At 37.3% G+C, this 20,582-nt stretch overlaps 2 protein-coding genes and 1 long non-coding RNA gene across 4 annotated transcripts in view; 1 reads left to right on the top strand and 2 right to left on the bottom strand.

Annotated features, from left to right (window-relative positions):
• Window positions 1–5,583, bottom strand: part of LOC121984657 (flavanone 3-dioxygenase 2-like) — a 54,147-nt gene extending 48,564 nt beyond the window's left edge. Inside the window, exons 1-3 of the mRNA XM_042537717.1 lie at window positions 5,335–5,583; window positions 5,010–5,251; window positions 4,164–4,488 (exon numbers count right to left, since the gene is read on the bottom strand). Coding sequence (XP_042393651.1) covers window positions 4,164–4,488; window positions 5,010–5,251; window positions 5,335–5,523 — 756 coding nt within the window. The 5' untranslated portion in view covers window positions 5,524–5,583. The remainder of the gene's footprint in view (window positions 1–4,163; window positions 4,489–5,009; window positions 5,252–5,334) is intronic.
• Window positions 5,584–9,695: 4,112 nt separating this feature from the next.
• On the bottom strand, window positions 9,696–12,957 carry LOC121987532 (MADS-box transcription factor 6-like). The gene is made up of 8 exons (XM_042541295.1): window positions 12,776–12,957; window positions 11,170–11,248; window positions 10,807–10,868; window positions 10,420–10,519; window positions 10,287–10,328; window positions 10,173–10,214; window positions 9,950–10,089; window positions 9,696–9,849 (listed from the first exon to the last, which is right to left on the bottom strand). The coding sequence occupies exons 1-8, from the start codon at window positions 12,955–12,957 to the stop codon at window positions 9,762–9,764; spliced, it is 735 nt and encodes a 244-aa protein (XP_042397229.1). The 3' UTR covers window positions 9,696–9,761.
• A 5,181-nt stretch (window positions 12,958–18,138) lies between these two features.
• LOC121987531 lies at window positions 18,139–19,128 on the top strand. 2 transcript variants are annotated; one of them, XR_006113644.1, is made up of 3 exons: window positions 18,139–18,636; window positions 18,750–18,872; window positions 19,068–19,128. It is a non-coding gene; the product is annotated as an uncharacterized LOC121987531 (long non-coding RNA). The 2 variants fall into 2 exon arrangements; XR_006113643.1 differs by having other exon boundaries at window positions 18,750–18,932; window positions 19,068–19,127.
• The last annotated feature ends 1,454 nt before the right edge of the window (window positions 19,129–20,582 follow it).

The following is a 20,582-nucleotide window of genomic DNA, read 5'->3' as shown; positions in this document are numbered from 1 at the left end:
TATGAAACAGTGCTCGGTGATAGGAGATCAGCGCATTTGGCGCATCTCCAAATGTATCGGTCGACTTATTCGGCTGACAAGCGACGGTGTTTTCAGTTTGTCCTCTATGATCGGCTTGTTGGCCTGTCACCGATGCCATGGGTTCATTTGCTTGGAAATCAACTATTGCCTGCTGCTGCTCCAATATCTTAACCGCTCACACTTGTATCAACATGTCCAACTCCTTGTACATCAACATTACGGTGGTGAGTCGTCCAGCGTCCTCCATTTTTACTTTTTGGATTCAGGTAAGATTCCCACAGACGATGCCAAATATGATCTCATCCAGAAATAGTGAAGATTGCAAGCTGGGGATGTGGCTTTGAAGTTGACACGGTGAAGACTCCACGTGGCCCTGCAACACCAAATCGTTAGTGCCGGGCCGGGAAAAGATTCTCGGCGTTGGCCATCTGACTCTCAAGTCAATCTCTGGAGATCTTAAAAAATAGAGAACTGCAACTAAAAGATTTAGAAGACGAAGTTGTGCATACCTTTCCCTATAGATGGGAACCCCTTTTAAGTGTCATTGTGGTGTTTGTGTACACATCTCAAAGCATATGCACATTTTCCTAGATGTCCTAGGAAAGATAAGTCAAAAAGTATCTTTGATACCATTTCTTAAACATCCATGAAATTCTTTGATGTGACAGCCTGGAAGCTTCTAAAGTATAATTGTCTGCTGGACATGCCTTGTTGTCAGCGGCACAAACTCCCAAAAGGATAAGATAAGATATTTAGTGGGGCCCTGAGTGGCCAACTGGAGTCCGCTCAGCCAGTCTGCTCCGCTCGGTAGTGTCCATCAGAGCTGCCAGTTCGTGTCTTTCCTTGCTTCCTGTCCATCATTGATTATATTTGCCTGATCGAACGCAGAGCCTGATCAGCGAGACCAACTGCTACTCAACTTTCTTTGAGGTCGAAGGGCTATTTTACCTGGCTGATAAATGCCCAGCTTGTTTGTCTCGAAACTTGCGATGTCCGCATGTCCATATCTAGTCTGCTCGGCCATACTTGGTCCACTCAGCTGACTTAGACACCTCACTTGACTTTATCTTCCACATCACCTGGTCTTCCTTAGTTTGACCCATCTTCAATGGGACCCTCATCATTACCGGATCAAATGTCATGCAAGAAGAGTTGAAGTCTATGGCAGATAATGACGTTTGGGAACTTCTTGAATTGCCTAAAGGTTCAAAACATGTTGGTTGTAAATGAATATTTAAAACCAAGAGAAATTCAAGTGACAATGTTGAAAAGTATAAAACTCATCTTGTTTCCAAGGGAGTCACTCGGAAGGAAGACATTGATTATAAGGAGATTTTCTTGTGTATGTAAACGAAAGACTCCCTTAAGGTAATCATAGAACTTATAGCTCATTATGATTTAGAACTATACCAAATGGACGTAAAGACTGAGCTCCTCAATGGAAACATTGAGGAGTTGATATAAATGGTACAACCGGAGAACTTTGAGTCATTTGACTCAAAGCACCTAGTATGTAGATTAAAGAAGTATATTTATGGTTTGAAACAGGTGTCCCGTCAGTGGTACCAGAAATTTGATCAATGGTTAACTCTTTTGGATTAGAGAAAACCCTGTTGATCAGTGAATATTTATCAAGTTTAGTGGGAGCAAGTTTATTATACTTATCCTATATGTGAATAACATATCGCTTGTGATCAATAATAAGGGTCTATCTATTTGGTATTTTTGAAATCAAAGATCTTGGTGAAGCATAATTTGTTTTAGGCATATAAATATGTTGTGATCATTCAAGAGGCATTCTTGGAGTTTCACAATAGACCTATATTAAAATGTGCTTATAAGGTATGACATGTAAAATTATGCACCAGGTGACATACATGTGTCTAGATGTGACAAATTTAGTTTATAGCAATGTCCATGTATTGAACTTAAATAAAGGAGATGGAACAATTGCCTTATATGTCAGCTATGAGAAGTCTCATATATGCACAGGTTTGTACATGACCAGATATAACATTTATAGTGGGGATGTTAGGTAGATATGTTAGTAACCCAGGACCATTGAACTCAAAAGCAGTAAAGAGAGTGATGTGGTATTTGCAAAGAACTAAAGGACGCATGCTCATGTATCAGAGGTCAAATCATCTGGAGGTGATTGAATATTCAAACTCTAATTTTGCCAGGTGCTTGGATAGCAGGAGGTCCACTTTAGGCTATATTTTCAAGCTTGCTAGAGGGGCTATATCTTGGAAGAGCGTCAAGCAAACACTAATAGTCACTTCTACTATAGAGGTAGAGTTGGTAGCATGCTACGTAGCATCCAGTCATTGGATTTGGCTACATAACTTCATCACAGTGTTATAGATCATTGATGGCATTGACAGGCATTAAGGATTGACTATTATTATAAAGCTGTAAAATTGTATGTCAAGAATAACCGTAGTTCTTCAAAGTCCAAGCACATTAGCATCAAGTTTATGGCGGTTAAAGAAAGAGTTCAAAGTCATCAGGTCATAATAGAGCACATTAGCACAGATTTCATATTGCCAGATCCACTCACCAAGGGTTTGGTACCTAAGGTGTTTCATATGTATATTATGGATATGGGAGTCCTTCTTGTGGAAAAAGAACTCATCTAGTGGAAGTCTGTATTTTTTTTATTGTTTTATATTTTGTTAATAAAGATAAAAATTTTGTTTTGATTGCTGTATGTACTTAAATTCAAAATATTAATAGAAATTTTATATATTTGTTCAAACACTATAAAATAAAGTATCATGATTTACTACTACTGGTTAGCATTTGATATTATAAATATGATACCAATTCTTTGGGGAATTATAAGACTTGTATTATGATTTGCTAATCCAGTTTAGAATAAAGTTTTAGCAAATATGATCAGACCCTTTTAGGTCACTTTGGACTAGTTAAAAATTAACATGTATTGATCACATTCCATATAATTTCTACACTACACATTTATATCTTGATCTATGCCATTAGTGACATTGGTATTGTGATTATTGTTGGAGCTTATTACAGTCATATATATAATAGTTATGACTTCTTTAGTCTTATACCAATGAAGTTAATAAATTAGATTGTTTATAAGAGTATTCTGTACCAATAAAGTCTTATATCACTTAAAGTTTTACTTGTATTCATATACAACTCACAAGAAGTCCAAGTGGGAGATTGTTGGATATTATCCCCAACCCTTAATGTGAGTATATTTGTAAGTTGTGCATATGAATGAGAATCGAACCCGTTTAAGCAATCTAACTTAAAGTTATTGGGTTTCGGGTTATTAGATGTGAATTTAATATGTAGAACCTTTTAGTCCGATTCGTTATCATCTATGGGCTAATAACATATCGGATTGCCTATATAAGAAAGAGGTCCCAAAGGTTTAGGTGATAAAATCCTTTGTTCCCCATTGACAAAGGTTTACAGTGTCGTCATCCTTAAATCTCTTGGAAGACTCTCCATTTTCTTCCGCTTCTTCTTCTTCCTTAAAGATATTCACGTGGCAAAAAGATAATTCGCTCACCTCCAGCGACCCCGCTAATACGGAGGAGGTAAATCACGAGTGGCTACTAACCATTAGTGTAAATGATCAAGACATGGGGAAGGGCATGCTCGCTAAAGTTTCCGATCTTTCTATCTCGGTGGATTGCGAGGCGGCTCTATGAGATTTCTTCCTTAAGGATACTCAAGATGTTTAAAGATAAGGATATGACTCTTCAATTAGTAGATTCCTTGTCGCTTTTAATTTGTGCTTCATATTTGTTATGTCATGTTTTCTGTTGAAATTAGATTTATGCTCATGTTTTTAATATTTTCTATGTACGAATTCATAGAATTCATGCTACTTAGGATTTATCAGAATCTATCACTGAAGACTAAGTACTGAACTCAGGAAGTCTACAAATTGAAATTAATTAGCCGTCGGTATGTTTGAAAAAACAGTAGGCAAGTCTAATTTGATGAGCACATTCTTTGTTTTTTTCTTTGTTCATATTGGAATTTGAGCTCGTTTTTTTTTTTTTTCAATTGGTGAGTCAGACAATATTTTAACATGTGTTTACCATTGAGCAGAGCAGGTCAGTATGAACTCATGAAATAAAGGAAATGGACTTAACCTGCAGTTGGTCACCAATGTTGATGACCAGGGCATTGGGTTGGGGATCCACAGCTATCCAGTGGCCATCCTTGAGGACCTGCAAGCCAGGGACGCTGGGGTCCTGGAGAAGAATGGTGAAGGCATTGGGATCGGTGTGGGGCGGCAAGCCATAGGTCAGTTCCGGCTCCGGGCACCTGGGGTAGTAGTTGATTGCCATGTGCTGCTCTAGCTCCCCAAGGATCTTCACTAAGTACTCCTCCTCCAGCTCCAGGCTCAAAGATATCACCCTCAGGATTTGCATCCCTACTTGACGCACTTCTCTGCAGTAGGTGCTGACCACTCTCCTGCCACACCATTTATTTAGCGATACCGTTTGCTTTACTGATCATACAAGTTCAGAAACCTAACTACAAGTTTGAATTGTTTATATATCACACTTTAAACATAAAGGTTATTTCGTTAACTACGTTCTAGTTTTTTGTGTTGTTTTTCTGTTTTAATTTTCTTCTCCACTTGTTTGTCTTTAATTTGTTGCTTGAGTTTATGACGGTAAATGAACCAAACATATATATGAGCAAACTTGGTATGTATTGGACTTAATAAGAGTTTATTTATATTCATTCAATATATAATTAAATAAATAAATAAATTTAAATATATAACTCGTTAAATTAGTGTTCAACTCATTTATATTCACAAACGGTTAGTGAATAATGTTCACAAATAAAATTCCTGAGTTCCTGATAACATTTGTGCTCAATAAATTCATGTTCTCTATAGCAAATAAACATGGTCAATTAGATAAGATATTGAGTGTAGGCTCTGTCATCAATATAATCAATAGTTGTGAATCAGTAAATCTTACTTGAATGAAGGTGGATTAGAGGGCCAAGAAGGCACGAATTCCTCGAGCGGGTAGCAATGGAGCCGGAGGTAGTCTCTCCAATTCCTCACCGTCTCCGTCCTCACGTTGGAGCTCGTCGACAGCCTCATCTTCTTCATCGGGTCGTCGGAGTAATGCTTTGCCTTTTCCTCCGCCGGCAAGTCGAAGAACTCCGAGGACACTTCCAGCATCTCCGGCACAGACTCCACTCCATGATTCACCACCTATCATGCATCCAAATTCCATAACTAACCAACATGGACGATGATACTCATGCAGGGAATTAGGGAAGGATGGCGTCTGAAACCTGGAAGCAGCCATGGGAGGTGCAAGCGTCAGCCACTTTGTCAATGATGTCAGGGGAATTGAGATCGATGGTGGGGATAGAAGTGCCGGCAATGACTTCATGGAGGCGCGGCCGTTGAGGCTCCGGCCGGACGTAGTTTTCAGGGAGGGAAACATGGCGGGGGGCGATGGAGAGGAGCTGGTTGGCCATGGAAATTAAATAGAAGTGAATTAAGGCTCAAGAGTTAGATGGATGCTAATATATCACTCAACTAATATAGTTAATTTAGTCAAGTGGTACAATTAATGACTTGACTAGTCCTTTGGTTTTTATATATGTATGATTCAAGACTAGAGATTCCATCTTCTTCCATATTTTTTTTCTCCTTTACTCTAAAAATTTCTAATGGGTCGGTCGAGTCTGGGTAGGTTTGTGAGGCCCGGAAGCTATGACAGACATTGATTGACGAACGATCAAAGACATTCGTAACAATGGGTGTTACACGTCGTCTATGATAGAGCAATTGAAAAGGATCTTTTTTGAATTTTATGCAACCGATGATGTTATGTTCAAACTTAAGTTAGAGAATAAGATCAAGAGATCATCCTAACTCGTGCACCTCGACGTAATCAAACATTAGTTCCTCAAGGCACACCGATCTACCATAAAATAGAACATCAAACACAATTCATTTCTCAAAGTTCCATGAGATGTCAACAATTGTAGGTTAGAGAAGACGAGTATTCATTGTTTTAAACCAATTAAACTCGTTAGTTAGTCAGATCTCATGCCGTTGAATTTTTTTATAATCTTAATTTCTTCCTAACTCAATTTCATTATATATGTGGATTAGTATAAGATGATGATCTAGCGTGATAAGGATCCGACACGGTTCGATGGCTACATATGCGGTTGACCTCGAGTCTTCTATACTTATTTTTATATTATGAGCAAATTTTGGAATCATTTATTTCACACGCTAAATCAATTCAAGTTGTTGGAATTTAGTGCCATGCTTTTCGCGTGTTGACTCCAACTTGCCACTGAGTCAAGTCTTCGAGTCATTTTTAATTCATTTTATTTTCTGCTAGTACTTCAAAAAATAAAAAATAAATAAATAAATTGGTCGCTAGAGTTTTTAAATTATCATCTAACGTCGAACAAGATAATTGATCTGATCCAAAAATCGGAAAGATGGCTAACTGGAAAAGGGAAGAGGTTCTCGGACTTGGTCCTCTAATGCTTAAGTTAAGTAAATTACTTTTCCCACCCCCTCTGACAGCCCACCCCCCTATCTCTCTCCTGCTAAATGACCTTTTAACCCTTCTTTTTTTATATAACAAGTTATGTTTTTCTAATTTTATTTACTTCTTTAATTTTTTTTCAATTTTATTTACTTCTTTAGTTTTATTTTTTTAATAAATTTTGTTTATTATTTTTCTCATCAATTTTTTCATTTTTTATCTATATTTTACTTTTAAATTTTTTATAAATAATAACTCCTGAAATTTACTATTAAAAAAAATAAAAGATTACTAAGAGATCTAATCCTCTATTCCAATATCACCTGTCTCTGTTCCCACTTGTTACCTCAACCCACCGTCGGCGGCACCACCGACAGCCTTCGGTTGTCGCCTCGATTAAAATTATATCCTAGGGGGAAGGTGAACCGGTTTACCTTCCCCCTAGGGTATAGTTCTGGTCTGGGCGACGACCAGAAGCCGTCGGTAGCGAGCTGGAGGTGACGAGTGGAACATGGGGAGAGAGAAAATTGGGGACATAGGATCCGATTTTATATTACAAATATAAAAATAGTATGATATTCTTGTCAAAAAAAATACTTAATAAAAAAACAAAAAAACAAAATTAAATAGAATAAAACATAATATAAAGGTATATAATATGATGGAGTTAGGAGCGAATGTGTGAAATGTGAAAATCTACCATAAAAAATAAATAAAATATTACAAATATATAATAAAAAATTATTTAAAAAGAATAAAATTGATAAAAACTGATTAAAAAATAAAATTGTTAAAAAAAAATTTGATAAAAAATTGATTAAAAAGAAATAAAAATTTGTAAAAAAAAAAGAACACGGACACTTAATATGGGCCAGGGGTATAAAGGTCAAAAAGTGAGTGGGGCCGGGTGGTGAGTGTGTCAGGGGAGGGGGGAAAAGCAGGTCTCTTAAGTTAATCATAAGAAAGAGGAAAAAAGACGGAGCAACGGAAGACACAAGCGTGAATAGTGAATAACACATACTTCTGCCGATATATGAGCCCCTTTTATATAGTGCCCTGGTGGGCGATGTGCACGCTTCTTGAGTTGTGGGCACGTTCTCCAATTAGTCGTGGCCACGTTCTCCAATTTATCCTATGAAGGATCTGTCAGGAAAGTGCTTCTGACATCATACCTTAACAGGGCATGCATATCTCTGATAAGGCAGTAGAAGCTTCCATCGTATTATTCGTCTGTTGACCATGCCTTGTATCAATGGCACTGTCTCCCAAAGGGATATTGAGAGATACGACAATAATCCTGCTGTTCGACTAAGCGAGATGACCAATCGGCTGAGACTCCTCCGCTCGGTCTGCCTCTACTGTTCTTTGTTGTGATCGGGTATAGTAGCTTGTTATCGCCCGACCAAATTAAAGCTCTGGTCGTCCCAACGGTCCTCTGCTCTATGACGAGCGCCTCATTATCTTGAATGTACAAATGTTTTGCTTGGACCAGTCCTTAGCCGGTCGGAAGCTTTACGCCTGATTGACTACAGCAATAGAGCTTCGCTCGACCCCCATTTGGTGAGAACGTTAATTCTCTAGCGTTGACCTCCTTGACTTTGATTTTCACGTCAATGGCTATCTCCATTTTTGATTCACACTTAGTGGACCCTCTTTATCATCACATCAATAATAATTATCATATTTTTAAATTTTTTTTTAATAACTAGGACAATTCTTCAAAATATAAACTCTAAACCTTAAAACATAATGAAAGGAAATAAATCTCAACATATAAATCCAAATTTTTAACTTATAAAATAAAAAAAAAAATTATTAAGATTCATAATTATAAAATTCCTAAACATACTCAAAATCTAAAAAAACAAAAAATATAAATTAACAAAAATACTATAAAAAAAACTAAAATTACTTTAAAAAAATAATTTTACTATTTAATTAAGAATTTAGATAACTAATTTTAGTAAGCATAAAATTAAATTAAGTTAATATTTTTTTCACATTAAAAATAATTTTAAACATTATTAATAATTTTCTTTAATTACTTTTTATATAAAAATATGGATTGTCATGATTCTTTTTAATTTTACATTTTTTTTCTGACAAAGTATAGTATCATTAGTTTAATATATGATATAACAATTAAATTAATTTTTTATATAATCTGTTGCATTATAATATTGTGGCAAAAAGTGAATACGTTTGCCCCCAGTACTCGCGTCAATCCGTCTCAAGGTCAACACGGAAGAGATAAATCACGAGTAACTATTAACTTTTGGAATAGCGATTAGTATATAAGGGAGGTATTTACCTCGATTTTACTAAGATTCAAATCCAGACTTTATTGTAACAATATCTCATGTGTTAACCACTAGATCCATCCACGGGATCTAACATAGCCTTATCAAATCTACTTTATGGGTGTCTCATAATCCTCAAATCTAATTTATGGGTCTCTCCGACTCCTCCTGCATCATCATTTAGCTGTCCTTTTTTTAAAAAGAAAAAATGATTTGTAACTCAACTACGACAAATAAATTTAAGATTTTTTATAAAGAGCCCATTAATTTGTAGATTAGATCAACCCACAAGTAAATTTTAATTTATAATATTGGCATAAAATATAACATATGAGTTTGCGGCTCTAAAATTATTAAATTTATATGTTGTAAGTTATTTTTGAGGATATTGAAAAGATAACAAATAAATTAGGGTTTGAAAATTATAAAGCATGATGTATTCATAGATTTTTCTTTTTTAAACAAATAAATAATTAAATAAATTGTAATTTTTTTTTTCTAATTTTTCATTTTTATTCTTGTTTATCTTTCAATAAAATTTTAGAATTTCTCACTCTCCTTATGCCTAAAGGAAAATTACATTAGTGACACTCACAAACAAAAGAATTTTTCTTTATCAAAATAAGTATTTCAAATTCAAATAAATCATCATTAAAAAAAATCCTAAAGTTTTAATCAATCCAAAAATAACCATGACTTTCTTACTAATTGCAAGATAACTCAAACCCACAAACAAAAGTCAAAGTCCACCGACTAAATAAATATTTAGTCAGCATCACCACAACATGTTCTACCCATTAATAACTAAAGTAGCAGCAAGTTTCATGCTGATCGCTAGAATACATATACATATAGCCATTAAATTGTTGGGAAACTTCAGAAACCACTTGCAGCATTTTCTTAATTAAGGAATCCAGCCAAGCATGAAGTTGTTCTCCTCAACTGCCAGATTCCTGGCCATGGCAGCTTCAGATGGCACGAACTGATGGTGCCTGTTTTTTTTTTAAAGTTTATTCATCAGTTTTTCAGTAAAATAAATAAATAACAAAATGCTTTGTTATTGACTTAATTATGATCAGAGCTGAAACTGACCCTATACACAGCGTTGGTGCATGGTCCATGTTGGGATTTGCTTGCACAGAGAAGGAACTCCCAGCCACTGCAGATGCTCCATGGTCAGAAGTGGCCCATGGTGCTTGAAGAGCCCTCAGAGTGGCACCTTCTGCCTCGAGCTGGAAACAGAAAAAGGCACAGGGATGATCAGTTGAAACATTTCGATTGTCTTTTGAATTGATTTCTTGCAATCTCTGTCTACCTGATCTTTCAGTTGCTTGTTTATCTCTCCGAGACGACGTTCCTACATGCCACCACAAGAATTGGAAGTAGATTTTCATGAAAGTAGTTGATCAGAGCTCAAAAATTTGCTTACTTTCTTGCGAAGTTCTTCCATCTGTTCCAGCATCAGCTGAGTCTGCACTTACAATGAAAAGCCAGATTCAAACAAACAAACAAATGAAGAGAGATTATAGAAGGAAATTTGAAGGAAAAGTTTAATTAATGACCTTCCTTTGCCTGGCCTGTGAGAGTGCAGATTCAAGTTGTCTTTCCAATTGTTGCAGTTCTTTCACACTCAGTGGGCCGAGGTCTTCTCCCAGCAAATGCCTTCATTAATACCATGATTAACATAATAATTGATAAAGTTCAATTGTATATATGACAATGTTAATGATGTACCTGAAAAACTATCCTCCATGCAACATAAACACTTTTTATATCAATAATATTACTCGATTACTAGGATGAGGAACAGTAGCAAATTTAATTCTCTTGATAGGATGAAATAATTAGTAGCATATTTAGTTGTCATATAAACTCACGTACATGAATGAAACAATGCAAACATAAAGATAAATAGTTGCATCTATACTCTTGTTAGGAATGAGAAAAACCTTTGTGAGCGCTGCAGAGATTCAAACTTTGCCTTCAGCTTTGACATTTCTTGATACCAGTTCTGATTGTGCCGAAATCAAAATCAAAATCAAAATCAAGATTAAGATAGTTCAGTCAAACATGGAATAATATGTGGTTATAATTTATGATAAAAGTTACAATGAATTGTTCTTAACATATATACTTCAATTGCAAGAGTTCGAGTATTAATCATCTTTGGATAAAACAATTAACAGTTACAATCTTATTTGAGAGAATTTATATGTTTATTCAAATGCTAACAAATACTTTAAGATGATATAATTAATTCATCTCGCAATTAATTAACATAATGAAAGTGATAAACACCAAAGAGTATTTACCTGTGCTTCATGATTAGCAACATTGGTGTTCTGAGAGGTGTAACAACAACGTTGATATCGCTCTAATGTTTTGCTTGTTCTACAATAACAACATTAGAATACTTGATCAACACAAAAGTTGAAATTTTAAATGTATTGAAACAAATGGCTGAATTTGCTAATATGATAATCTCAATATTAATTGCATGTATAAGCTTCAACAATGTGTATGAAGTATTTTTTTTCCCCTCCAACTTAAGAAATTATGCTTTGCCACGATAGACAATGAGGCTAAACAATTTACATAAGAGTCACTAACTCTTAATTAATTAGTTCATCTTATAGTTATTTATAATTATTTACATCCATTACTTGCAAATAAAACATCAGATAAACCACTCCTAAATCTAATTAATAAGACCATTTTTTTAAAAGCAGATGTTGGCCATTGTGATTAGTAGAATTTTACATTCAAGCAGAAAAAAAAAAATTTAACACCTCTTTTTTGCTTAATTAAACAATGAATACCAGCTATTATTTATACAAATTCTGGACTAAAACATATCTGTTTCTTCCAAGCAACTGTAACATTATACTCTTGTGGCTGGAATAAAATTGGAAATAGAATTAAGCATATTTGGATGATTAAGCTGTAGAAACCATCAGTTTGAGAGAACAATTCTAATTGTATTTTTGACAGTTTTCAAGCCCAATAATACTCCATGATAATTAGTTAATCCATGAGAATACTATGAAACATGGAACTTCTACAAAGTTTACATATTAAAGTTAGCTTCAAATATATATTAATATCTGGACAAAAACACACCAAAATCTGCACAGTTTGTTCTTCCTGAGGAGATTAAAACACGGCACATGCACCTTCATCTGCATGACTACTTTACCAGTTGAGGAGTTCAGAAAGAAGATCTTACTGAGAAGATCATAACTAGTTTAGTATAATTTTTTCTCCAAAGATCTGTGTAATATTTCTGTTCAAGAAGTTGGAAGAAGAGACTGGATAGGGAAAAATGGAATACATTTGGGAGAAAGCAAGATCCAAGAGATAAAAATAGAGAGAAGCCTAAGATCCAGCTGAGGCAGGAGAGCAGGCATGCGACGTCTCGAAAAGATACATGAATCCGTATGACAAACCAACTTAAATGAAGAGGTCAGAAACTCATACACAGAAATAGAAACCATGCGTTAAAATCTTCTTTCTCTTTCTTTTCTCTTTGTTTTCTCTCTCTTTCTCTTTCTCCTCCTCAGCAACTCATCTTTCTCAAGAAAGATATTTATTATGCATATGGATGATCTTGGTAATCTTCATGGTTGGAGAAGACAGCAAGTTCGAAAATTTAACGTTTTTAAAAGAGATCTAAAGGCTAAAAGCAAAGTAAAAGATGCAAGAACAATTGATGGCCGCTACTCAAGCAGCAAAAAGCAGGCTTCGCTTTCTCCTCATCGTCCCTCTCCTTAGCATGAAAATGGCAAGAACCAACCGAACCAAGCCTTCGATCCGCCGCAGATCCACGGTTTGAAGCCTTTAAGGTCGCGGCAGAGTAGATAAAAAAGCAACCTTGGCGGTCAAAGACAAAGAAATGAAACTCGAGCAAAAGCTACAGACCCGACACTGCCGAACTCGTAGAGCTTGCCGCGGGTGGAGAAGATGATGAGCGCGACCTCGGCGTCGCAGAGGACGGAGAGCTCGTAGGCCTTCTTGAGCAACCCGTTGCGGCGCTTGGAGAAGGTCACTTGCCGGTTGATCTTGTTCTCGATCCGCTTGAGCTCCACTCTTCCCCTTCCCATCTTCGTCGCCGCCGCTGCTACTGCTACTGCTGTGAAAAGAGAGATTATAATGGAGTAGTGCTGAGAGAGAATATGGGAGGGGAGGAGGTGACAGGGATAGGCCACACAACCAGTACTGTTCCCATTTCTTTCCAAGATTGCTCTTTTCGAATCAACCTTGATTAATTACGCTAACCACTTCAAAATTAGCTTTTTTCCCACATTTTTTTTTTGTGATTTAATCAAGAAAGAGAGGGTGAAATCCAGGTATTACCCTTCTGAGATTACTAGGTTGAGGTCAGGCGGAGGTGGAAGAAATGGAGCAGCGCGACGGGGGTGGAATCCAAGAAAGCTTGTTATACGTGCCATCTTCTGGTACGCGAATCAACCTCTCGTCAAGGTGAAGCAGCAGCAGCACCCATCAATCAGCAAAAGCTCCTCCCCGCATTCAATGGTGGCGCCATCCTGAACAGTAACACAAGTACGGCCAAGTTGATCTGTTATCGCTGCCTCGCAAGCATTACGTCGAGCGACCTGCGTGCATCCTGTAACCACGAACAGGACCATACACAAAACGATTGTTTAGCCATTACCTCGAACACTTCACGAACATTCGGAAAAAAATATCCTTCTGCAAACGTTTGCGGCAAGCGAGAGATTGGGGAAGAAGGTCCGAGCGCCATGGAGCCGTTAACTTCACGGCGAGCTGCTCGATCCTTCCCGGAATCGTCCATTTTGCTAATGCCAAGGTCACTACTCTCGTCTTCTCTTTCTTCCATTTCTATGCCGTACTGGATTCATAGCTGCGGACCTAACTAGGCCACACACCCTACGGGAGGAGGAGGAGAGATCTCTCCGCATCCAAGAGCAGGGCACAACAGATGTTTGACGTATGGCTTTGCGAGCGCGATTCAATTCCAAGGAAGGAGAAGAAATCGGAAATGTGGAAACCTATCGAAGTACGAGGAATTCGTTACGAAGGAAGAATCTTTGAGTTCGGTGGGTGGAGTAGCTAGGGTTTGATGATCTCATAGTCTAGGGCAGGGAGGAGGAGGAGTAGCCCTGCCATGAACATGTAAGCTAGGGTTTGTAAACTGTCAACTGACCTTGACAATTTTTTTTCTCATGGAAATTTTCAATTTTTTTGAACTTTAATTCAATTTTATGAAATTAGTGAACAATCGACTAGTTCGCGTCTACAAATTCATTCAAGTTCGACCTTATATTCATTTCGTTGGGCACGTGAACTAGAATAGCGAGGGTAGTGAGTTCTTTACCCGCGAACAATCCTAATATTGTAACAATTACGAATCATAACTACTAACACATTAACATTTGCATAATATTGGTCAAAATTATAATGTAACAATTATGAATCATATATAGTTATTATAATATTCAACAATTATGATTCGTAACTATTATAATGCACAGACACTGATCTTTTAATAGCATACTATAATGTCGATCAAGTAAGTAGAGGTAATTTGAATAATAAAAATAGCATACTCTATTTTGATTTTTATCCAACTAAATACACACAGCTCTTTAAATCCTTCAAAACTCTAGGGTCCTGCAGTTCTCCTGAAAAGAGGAGGAAGAAGAAATAGGCAGGACAGTAACAGAATTAGGGTTATTGATTCCTCCTCTTTTTTTATTCTCTCTGCTGGTTTAGGTAACGTGGTTGCTTGAATCCATATTCCCTCCCGCATAAATATATATGTATATATACGACAGCCTTAAAGTGAGGGCGGAGATATTCATGCATGCATTTATGCTTCGTAGCTCATAATTTACCTATACGGACGTGGCGTCGCCGTCAGCCAGGGCCATACATCACATGTGAGGTTGTACAGTTGAAATGGGATGATAATAGACAACCCCATAGGTATTCACACTTCTCTACTCTACCCAATCCATGAATTAAATGTTTTCTGTATTGTGCATATATATATGTGACGAGCTCTTGAGTGGTTCATTTGGCAAGTCAATATTTGGTCAATACAAATACTATGTGGTGCGCTTTAGAACTCAGTCAACAAAATCATCATGCAGCTTATCAATAATCTCCCACTGGTCGAGTTGTCGACCTCCCGGTTTGTTGACTCCCCTGAGCTGCTAATCTTCGGACTTCCTGACTCATCAAGTTGCTGACTCGTTGAACCACTGAGTTGTTGACTCACCCCCCGACGTGAGACGGTTACTAACGTTAAAGAACACAACAATTTAAGGGCTTGGCGGTTACAATATCACCCTTTAATGATGTATTAGTGAAGTGTTACATAAATTGATGATGGAGGACCCTCTTGGGAAGTTATCTAGGTGATCATCTATTCTATTCTATGTTATCATCTATTTTACTACATTTATTATCATTTCTCCTCTTTATATATATACTAGTTTTTTGGGACTCCGTGATGGCTTAGGAATCGAAAGGACCTCATCAGGTAACTCTCAATAAGTCATGTGATGTGTGTTATACTCTGTAGGTACCGACCACATCACAAGGCTAGCCCGAAGTTAATTTGAAGAAGCTAACCACACTCGTTGAAAGTCGACTCTCCCCAAGTTCCATGGGATTTGACTCACTCCTCGTTCTCGGACTAGAACATCTACTATATGTTCATACTTCTTACAAACAAGGGTGTTATGACCAATGCGAGCTAGAGGGGTGAATAGTTTCGATCACTTCGTCTTGATTGTGTACTCGTCATTTGAATGTGCAGTGGAGAACTTGAATCAAGCTTGATGCCACATGTACAACACTAAGATTTTACTTGGTATCCGCTTCTTAAGACAACTAATTCAAGATCAAGTCCTAGGGATATACAACCATTACAACTTTCTCCTTCTCGGATACCTTCCGGAGACGGAGAAGTCTCATATAACGCCTGTTGTTACAAGCAAATATAAGCAAGACATAATACAAATGGAAATGAAGGCGAAAACACTTTGCAATTGAGCAACTAATTTGCTTTGGATGTTTACTTGTCGCTTTAGATTGTCACTTGATGGTGGGAAATAGCAGCACTTCATCTCCAATCTCTCAAGATCTGGCCTCAAGAATCCTCCTCAAAATCCTCTTTATAAGGTTGTTGTTCGAACTAATTTTCACCTAATAATCGATTGCTAGACTTCATTAATCTATTGTTATCAAATCCGACCTTTAAACATACAAAAGGACTCTTTTTTTACCTTATCAATCGATTAGTGAGAACAGTCGAATTAGGCAATCAATTCAAGATGCTTTTGTTTGCTGCTACAATACCACCAATCGATTGCTAAAAGTCACCAATCGATTGACTACAATAGCAAAAGTACTGAAGTAGAAATCCTAAACTCGGTTACTGTAGCAAACTCTAAAGTTATTGTACTAAACCCTAAAGTTATTGTAGCAACTCTCGAAATTTCTGTAGCAAACCTATATTTCAGGATTTAAGGTTTGTAGTAAACCTTGGAACTATAGTAATCATAATTATAGGTTTCATGAGGTCGACAAGAGGAGGTAAATTGACTGTAAAATTAAAATAACCTCTTTCTCGTTCTTTCAACTTATTTAGATAGCACAATTAAAATAAAGCAGAAATAAACTAAACAACTAAAGAAAGTAAAATGGTTGTTTACTTGGTTACAACCTAGATGGTTGTTAATCTAAGGCGTTGAAGAATACTCCACTAGAAGGTACTCCTTTATTGAAGACGGAGAAGCCTCTTATACACTTACTAAGCTTAGAAATCACTAGGAAATTAATATAATTGTTGTAGTTCAGTTGTTGTTAAATTTCTAGGTGTAGGGGTCTTTTTATAGCTTCTGAAATATATTATCCGTAGCTTGAAGGCACCTTCAAGGTGTTCCAAGGTGCCTTCAACAAGACAAGTTTTATCGTTGAAGATAAAACTTTATCTTCAGCTAATAGTTATTTGAAGGCACCTTCCAAGCCATTGAATGTTTCTTCCTCCAGCAGCTACTGGCAGACTCCAGTAAATTCATGTGGGTGATTTTCGCCATCTAGAATTGAGCTCACCCGAAGCTATCTTCCAGCCTTCTCCTTGAGTAGACTTCTGCTCCGACTTCTCGTCCCTTGGAAGCACCGCACACGTCATTCTCGTCTGGTAGTGTACTCTTCTGCAACTTCTCATCCCTCGGATGCACCGAACCCATCAGCTCCTTTTCCAATGTCATCCTTCTCGTCCGATGCGTCTTTCGCTCAATTTCTTGTACTCCTATATTTCTACACATTTAGACACAAGGCATCAAACACAAATATAACCTAACTTAACCCGGTGGACCAAATCAAAACTATCCCGGGGTACTTACAATCTCCTCCTTTTTAATGTGCATCAATCCGATTTAAAGTTAGGGATAAAACAAAAATACAATATTATAATTAAGTGAATTGCAAATAAACATAAATTATGTAATCAACACTATCTATTTAGCAAATATAGAAATAAATTGTCAATTATCCCAACTCTCCCTTAACTTATACATTTTTTCACCCTTTCATCACATCAAAAAAATTAGGAAAAATAAAATAAATAGTTAAAAAAATTTGAAATATTTTTCTAGAGATACATAACAAGAATTAAAAGTAGACAAATAATTTTCAGAAATAATTTTAAAAATATTCTATTTTTACTAATTAATCTTCTATTTTTAAAAAATAATTTTAAAATTATTTTTTGGTTTCAAAAAATCCTGAAACTTTTTGTCAAACTTAACTAGAATAATATATATCAGTAGAAATTTTCATAATAAAACATTATTTAATAGAACAAAACTAATTTATTTCAATAGAATAAACTAATTTTTAAAAATAAATCTTGAAAAGTATATTTTCAATTCTAAAATTTTTGCTAATTTCCCTGAATATGTAAAATAGATTGTTTAATACTAGAAAAATTAAAGTTTCTAAATTACTATTTTCTTGAATTTGTAAAGTTAAAAAATTAACTTTTCAAAAAATAATTCATAATTGTAAAATATCAAAAAATGGCAAATAATGATAAGGGAATTTTCTGAAATTTTTAGAAATTTTTAGAAATTTTTCTGAAATTTTTCGGAGATCGTATGACTCAGGTTACGAGGATAAAAACGGGGTCCGGGAAAGCATGTTTAGGCTACCCAATTTAAGCGAGGAAAAGTTGCATTTTTACTTTTTCGTTTATTTTCTTTTATTTCTTTTTATTTTTCTTCTCCTCCCCCCGTGCCCTCACCCGAGCCCTCTCACGCGCGATCTCCCTTGCCCTAACCGGCATCGCGACGGTTTCTTCCTTCTCCTCGTCGTGTGCCCTAGTTCTTATCCGTGCCTATTTCCTTTCGGTGCCGATCCTGTCCTCATCTCCCTCGTGCGCACGCCCTCACTCCCTCTGCCACTAGCGACGAGAGCCACCTCTCCTTTCCTCTTGCCGACACAGACGCCGACTCTCTCTGCCTAGCACTATCGCCGGCCACCAGGTCTGACCGAGCGTCGCCCTCCTGATCCTCTCCTCGCCTCTACTTCACTCTTTTGATCTCTGCGTGCCGGCAGTCGACCGCCTCGCCTGTGCCCTAGATTTGCAGCGCGCCGTCGCCGCACGAAATAATGCCGGCAGCCCGAGTCCCTCCCACCAGACAACCTCTGTGCTCTAGCGCCGATTGTCGCCACTATTCCCTACCGACGCTGCTGCCCTAGTGTCCTCTGCCCTTGATCAATCCACGGTGAGGTTCAATTTTGGTTGGTATTAGATTAATAGGGATTTGATTCTATGCTATGGTTGAATCCCAAATCTGATCCGTGATCTCCACTCTTGACCTCACCTTGATCCGAACAGTGTACTGGAATTCAGAAGAGAAGTGCTTGCGGTGGGGTGTTTCTTTGGTCCAGCAGCCGCGTTCTTGATTGTGGATCAGTAGAGGAGGGTGTGAAGTGAGATCTTGTTCTCTGAATCGCGACGGTGAGTTGCTGATTGACTGCTATACCTTAAGTTGGGCATCTGTAAAGTGATGAATTTTAGGTTAGTTGGATTTGGATTGTGTAATTAGTTGTTTATGTGTTAATTAGGGTTTACCCTATTTTTAGTGTTAGAGATTTTTATTTAGCTATTTCATTAGATATTAGCTAAATAAAAATGTATATATTGGTGATACAGGACTTTGACGCAAGATGAGTATCTCGACGTCGAATTTGGACCGGATTGGACCTTTCTATTGGAGGCGGGTACCTTGACTTATCTTTGATAATGTCATGTTGATATTTTTAGTAGGTTATAACCTTTAGTAATGATTATGTTCATCTTTGCTTCAGTTGGTCACTACCCGATACCTATTACATGCTTGTTTTGTTTACTTATTATGCACTTCATGTTAGTACCTACCTGATTATACATGCTTATAGGGGTAGTGATACAACCATGTGTTTATTATGTTCAGGATCTATGTTTTTATACCTTATCTGATCTGGGTATCTTTGATTTGGTTCATTGTCCTATGGTACACATTATATATATATGGATATTGCTATGTTGTTCAGGATTTTGTCATGCTTAGTGTCATGCACCATTCGCATGATTGCATGCTGCGCGCTAGTCTGCTCCATTATTGTTGAGCACATCGCTAGTTTCATCTCTGTCGATGCTCCGCTAGTCCGCTCATGGGTAGCGTGATGCAGCGTGGTAGCACGTCAGTTTTGCTCGGTGGTGCTCCACTGGGACGCTCATGGGTAGTGTGACTGCAGCGTGGTAGCACGTCGGGATCCCTCCCCTTCATCGTGTACCGGGAGATGAGAGCATTGTGCTTCCCCACTTATGATTTGGGGTAGGAGGATAGGTGTACTCCGACAGCATCCCGTCCACTCGGTCACTCATCAGGACTAGTGATGGCAGAGTGCACAGTTGTCACAGCCCTACCCACTCGGTCTCACCATCGTGTGTGAGATGGCTGACTGGCGTCAGGGGTGACCAGGACATGTCATTGGCATCATATGCATTGATGCATTTATTGCTTGTGTTTGCTGCATTTTAATTGCTGCATTTTGGTGGATGCATTTGTTTGACATGCATACAGGATTTATGATACTCTCGGTCTGACGACCTGACTATTCTGATAGGAGGCCCTGGTGAGTACAGTTCTCTTCAGCCTTTTCTATTGTGCATCTTCCAGCTTTTGTCCAGGAGACTGTACTCCATAGTTATTACTATTTGTTATAATTTACTATACATGTCAACTAGGTATCTGTTAAATTGTTGAACTCATCCCCGTGGACACTATCTTTTTCAGGTACCAGGTTATTTATGGAGTCGCTTGGAGTATCCTGCCTGCCGGTCCCCACATCACATCAGAAGACCTGTCTCCGCTTTTGTTTATTTTTATTTTGGTATATGAAGTTTGTGTATTTAGCTTTGTGTTCTGGTTTTGTTTCTGTAGTATTATTTTGTTGTGTGGTGTAAGCCTAGTCGGCTAGCAATCTTTGTTTTTAGTTTGTATGTGTTGTCCATTGTATTTTCGCTATGTTTGATTTTGGTATAGCCGAGTGGGCTGTTAGATTTACATATAACTGCGTGGTTGTGTTTTTATTGCATCAGTCAAGTGGGTTGCATATAAACTACGTGGTTGTGTGTATATTCCAGCCACCTGTGGCTGAAGTATATTGTGTTTATAGAAATGGT

The sequence above is a fragment of the Zingiber officinale genome, chromosome 5B (genome assembly GCF_018446385.1).
Source record: "Zingiber officinale cultivar Zhangliang chromosome 5B, Zo_v1.1, whole genome shotgun sequence".
Classification (NCBI taxonomy): Eukaryota; Viridiplantae; Streptophyta; class Magnoliopsida; order Zingiberales; family Zingiberaceae; genus Zingiber; species Zingiber officinale.
Note: the sequence above shows the minus strand (reverse complement) of the source record. Positions and strands in the feature narration are given on the sequence as shown.